The sequence below is a fragment of the Cucurbita moschata genome, unplaced genomic scaffold (assembly GCF_002738365.1).
Source record: "Cucurbita moschata cultivar Rifu unplaced genomic scaffold, Cmos_1.0 Cmo_Scf00015, whole genome shotgun sequence".
Classification (NCBI taxonomy): Eukaryota; Viridiplantae; Streptophyta; class Magnoliopsida; order Cucurbitales; family Cucurbitaceae; genus Cucurbita; species Cucurbita moschata.
The window spans coordinates 4701773-4706962 of NW_019268531.1; the positions used below are offsets into that span (position 1 = coordinate 4701773).

General features: G+C 38.4%; 1 protein-coding gene across 1 annotated transcript in view; it reads left to right on the plus strand.

The window, feature by feature from the left end:
• The window catches only part of LOC111453196 (histone-lysine N-methyltransferase, H3 lysine-9 specific SUVH1-like), a 4455-nt gene extending 867 nt beyond the window's left edge, over positions 1-3588 (plus strand). Inside the window, exons 2-3 of the mRNA XM_023094193.1 lie at positions 597-2979; positions 3241-3588. Of these exons, the coding sequence (XP_022949961.1) occupies positions 779-2920 (2142 nt within the window). The 5' untranslated portion in view covers positions 597-778 and the 3' untranslated portion in view covers positions 2921-2979; positions 3241-3588. The remainder of the gene's footprint in view (positions 1-596; positions 2980-3240) is intronic.
• The last annotated feature ends 1602 nt before the right edge of the window (positions 3589-5190 follow it).

A 5190-nucleotide genomic window follows, 5' to 3' on the forward strand; every position in this document is an offset into this window, starting at 1 on the left:
TTTTTTTTTTTTTTTTTTTTTGGATTTGATCTGTGCGCATTTCCATGTTTTCCCTGTTTCGAAAGTAGGGTTTTCCCTCTCTTTTTGTTTCATTTTGATTTTGTGTTTCGTGGATCATGAGATTGTTTTGTTTTTGTGTTTCTGTTTGCTTGTGTGTTAGGAAGAACATTAAGGGTAATAGAAGGAAGCTGGGCAGTTTTTCAATGGATTGCGTGTTTTTTTCAGTGTCGAGTAGCTATCATTTCCGCTTTATTTTGCTTTCGGAGTGTAAATACGATTCTGACCGTTTGGAGTTGAAGTATAATCACAAAGGTTTTTGGAATAAGAGCTTGGCTATACAAGAAAAAAGATTATCTGGTTGCATTTTATCGAAGATTTTGGCCTTGTTTTTTGAAGTTAAGAGCTGCAAGCAGGGATTGAACTGATTAGAAAGAGTTTAATCAACCCAAAAACACTGATGTTTACACTTGCATGTTGTGTAAACATTTTTTCTTCTTATATTCCATATAGATTGATTTGAGCTTGTTTGTTTTAATTCTCTTGACTGTTCCCTGTCTTTTCTTTTAAGCATGGTAATTGTTTATTGTAATTTTCAGGTTTCAAGCTATTTAATTAAGCACATTGACCATTGGGATAATATTTTGGGAGAACGATAGCCCGTAAACTTTTGATGGGAGTTGTTCGTTTTAGTTTGTAGTTTTGGAAATAATGTACAGAGAGTTTTACTGTAGAAGCTTCTATTTGTAAGATTTTGTTTCTGTAGTGTGAGAAGGCTTCAATGGAACAACATCTGGATCAGGATTCCGTTCCCGTCGCTGGGTCATTAGACAAATCTAAGGTATTGAATGTAAAACCGTTGCGTCAACTAGTTCCAGTCTTCCCATCAGCACAAAACGTGTCGTCTTTTTCAAATCCTCAAGGTGCTGCCCCATTTGTGTGTACTGGTCCTTCTGGTCCCTTTCCACCTGGGGTTGCTCCATTCTATCCCTTCTTCTTTTCACCAAATGAACAAAATCAACAGACACCTGGTGGAACACCGAATTCTAGTGCACCTTTTGGCCTAAATAGTCCTATATCAACCGCAGTTCCAATTTCGTCATTCAGGACACCAACTGAGGGTACTTCAACACAGAATACTGGCTCTAGAAAAAACGCTAGAAGTCGTGGCCAGTTACAAGGGTATAGTGATAGTCAAAATGATGATTCTCAGTATTTTGGCATGGGTATAAATGATAGAGAAGATTCAAGTAAAGCGGGAAGGAAGAAGAAGGCGAAGAAGAAGGCAAGGAATGGTCAGGATATTAATTTTACATCAGATATCGATATTGATGCAATGCTTAATGATATGGTTTCGTCGTACAATCTTTCAGTGTTAGATTCTAATCAACAATCTCATGGTAGCATCGAAGCAGTTTCTAGTGTACTCATGGTATATGAACTGCTAAGGAGAAGGATCTCACAAGTTGAAGAGTCTAAGGAACCAACGCCTGGAATTATAAGGCGTCCAGATCTAAAAACAGGTGCATTTCTGATGACCAAAGGGATTAGGTCAAATATCAACAAAAGGATTGGAACTGTTCCTGGTGTGGAAGTTGGTGATATCTTCTTTTTCAGGATGGAATTGTGCCTGGTCGGGTTGCATGCTCCATCGATGGCTGGGATTGATTACATGGGTTTAAAGGTCAGTCAAGATGAAGAACCAGTTGCAGTAAGCATTGTCTCGTCTGGTGGATACGAGGATGATACTAATGATGCAGATGTGTTAATCTACAGTGGTCAGGGTGGAGTGAACAGAAAGGATAAGGAATCAACAGATCAAAAGCTCGAAAGGGGTAATCTTGCTCTAGAGAAGAGCTTGCATCGTGGAAATGAAGTCAGAGTAATTCGAGGGGTAAAAGACTTTAGTAACCCAACAGGGAAGATCTATGTTTATGATGGTCTTTATAAAATCCAGGAATCTTGGGTAGAGAAAGGGAAATCTGGCTGCAATGTATTTAAATACAAATTGGTCCGATTACCTGGACAGCGGGAAGCATTTTTGACTTGGAAATTAGTACAACAATGGAAGGATGGGAATGCTTCTCGAGTTGGGGTTATAATACCAGATCTGGCTTCTGGCGCAGAAAGTTTACCCGTTTCACTTGTAAATGATGTTGATGACGAGAAGGGCCCTGCGTATTTCACATATGATGCTGGTCTCAAATATTTAAAACCAGTGTACTCGATGGAACCTTCAGCTGGTTGTAACTGTGTTGGTGGATGCCTTCCAGGCAATCTCAATTGCCTTTGCATACAGAAAAATGGTGGATATCTTCCCTATGGTTCAAATGGGGTTCTTGCAAGTCAACAATCCATGATTTATGAATGTGGACCCTCATGTCAATGCCCTCCCAATTGCAGGAATCGTGTGTCCCAAGGAGGCCTTAAATTCCGCCTGGAGGTATTCAGAACTAAAGGTAAAGGCTGGGGACTAAGGTCGTGGGATCCGATTCGTGCTGGAGCATTTATTTGCCAATATGCTGGGGAAGTCATCGATAGTTCAAAGGAAAAGGACTCTGCACGGGACAATGAAGATGGTTATATCTTCGATGCCACACGTTCATATCCGAACCTTGAAGTTATATCTGGTGATTCCGATGGGCCTCCTAGGCTCCCATTTCCCTTAGTTATTAGTGCAAAAAATGTGGGCAATGTTGCTCGTTTTATGAACCATAGTTGCTCTCCAAACGTATACTGGAGGCCAATTATTCGGGAAAATAAAGGCGAGCATGATGTCCATATTGCCTTTCATGCAATCAGGCATGTACCTCCCATGATGGAGTTGACGTTCGATTATGGAATAGTCCCACCTGAAAGTGCTGATGGAAGGAAGATCAATTGCCTATGTGGGTCTTCAAAATGTAGAGGCTTCTTCTGTTAATGCTTTCTCAGAAGGTGTATTTGAGTTATGGATACCTGACTCGTGCTCTTTGAAATAAGGTTAGAACTCTAAACTCTTAGTTTGCTGTTTGAGACTGATTTCTTGCCTGTTTCCTCTTGCTTTGTTCTTTTCAAGTTGCCTTGGGTGGGTGGGTAGGTTAGGGGCCATGGGCATAATGCAAGGACTGGGGTTCTTGCCACTGAATTATTATAATACGGTCGTCGTCGTGTGAACATTGAAACTAGTCGAGTCTAGCAGCGATGTTTGTTCATGTTTGTTTTGTTTCATCACCATGTCTTATTGTCATCTTTGATACCCAGATGAAATCATGAAATGACAGACACGTCAGAATATGTAACAACTCGGGGCATTCGGTTTTTAGTCTTGTTGGTGCAGCAGTATGAATCGAGCTCTAGTGGATGCCCAAATTTTCGACTTTTGTTGTAAGCTTATATAACACACCTATTAATAATGATGTAGCTCTGCTCTTTTGTTTGTGCCTTTAGCTAGATGTTATATAGTTCTGTTCATCATCTAGCTTCATCTTCTTCCTGTGAGAGTTAGATGATGCTGATTAGCATTTGCCATGGCCGCTCTTCTTTTGAATGTGGGAAGAAAATGGCAGTTTCTATTCATTATCAGCAACTGATACTGTTTTTCCCCCTCAATGCTTTGTTGATTCTCCTGCTTTTTACTTCACCTGTCTTGTGGCTCACGATTGGGTTTGACTATGTTTTACACTCGATATGTTAGATCCCACATCGGTTAGGGAGGAGAATGAAACATTCTTTATAAGAGTGTGAAAACCTCTATCTAGAAGACGAGTTTTAAAAACCTTTAGGGGAAGCTCGAAAGAGAAAGCTCAAAAGGACAAATATTTGTTAGCGGTGGACTTGGGTTTTTGTATGTGACTTTTTATATCTAATTTTGATCTGTCTAGTTCAATTGAATTGATTTGCTTTGTATCTCTGAAGGATCTAAAATGGTTTCAATATGTGCTCGTAGAATCATTCCTACTTGAATGAAACAGTTTTAAAATGTACAAACGTTCTTTACAACTATAAAGATGAAGATCAAAGCATGGCATTTATGATTCTTACGTAGATGAAGATCATTTATCTTCATTTGAAGATGGAAAGATCGTGATATATTAGATATGTCTTTCTTTTGGTTTTGATTCTATTTCAACTCATTTTGTGATTATGGATGGAGCTCATTGGATTGATCATGGTGCACATAACCCGTAATATCTATTGCTATACATAGAGATTCAAATTTATAATCTTTGAGTATTGTATCGTTTGAATTGAAGATCATGTTTAACGACTTTGTAATGATTGAGATGTATATATCAAATTATAATTTGCATTAAATTTACTTGAAGGATATGGTCATCATTGCATCTTCAATGATCCTCTAACGTAAAATGGTTAAATCGATTAAGTTTAGCTTTTTTGTTCCATATTAATAATACTCATTTGAAACTTAGGATATAATCTTTTTTTTTTTTTTTAATTTTTAAGTAAAATAAAGAGTCAATTTGAACATAACCGAACATCCCCTCCATTTTTGTAACCGTTACCTATAATCCACATAGGTGTCTGCACCCTCGAGTGGACAAGAAAGAGGAGATTTCACATAGTAGCCTCTAGATTCTAGATTCATGAATCAACTTTCCCGTCTGAGCATTCGGTACAACAAAAAAGTAATAAGTCTCTAGATTCTAGACCCATGAATCAACTTTCCCGTCGGAACATTCGGTACAACCAAAGAGTTATAAGCAACTTTCCCGTCTGAACATTCAATGCAACCAAAGAGTTATAAGCCTCTAGATTTTAGACCCATGAATCAACTTTCCCCTATGAGCATTCGGTACAACCAAACAATTATAAGTTCAGTTCAAAAACAATTATAAGTTCAGTTCGAACCGTTGAGCTAAAAAAATTATTCACGTAATCAAACTGAACAAGCAAATTTTTTTCAGTTCAAATAAAAAAAAAAAAAAAAATTGTCTTTGTTATAACCAAAATTGGCAAAATATTTTAGAAAAATAAAATTGAAACTAAAATATATAAGGGGAGAAAATGGTTTAGGCGGGTCCATCCAAATCCCAACGGAAGGCGTTGCACGGCGAAGCATCAAAACAAATCGCCCTCTCTGGTTCTATTATACGTTTCTTTCCCTCGGCCTCTCTCTCTCTCTCTCTCTCTCTCACGGGCTCTCTCTCTCTCTCTCTCTCTCTCTCTCTCTCTCTCTCTCTCTCTCTCTCT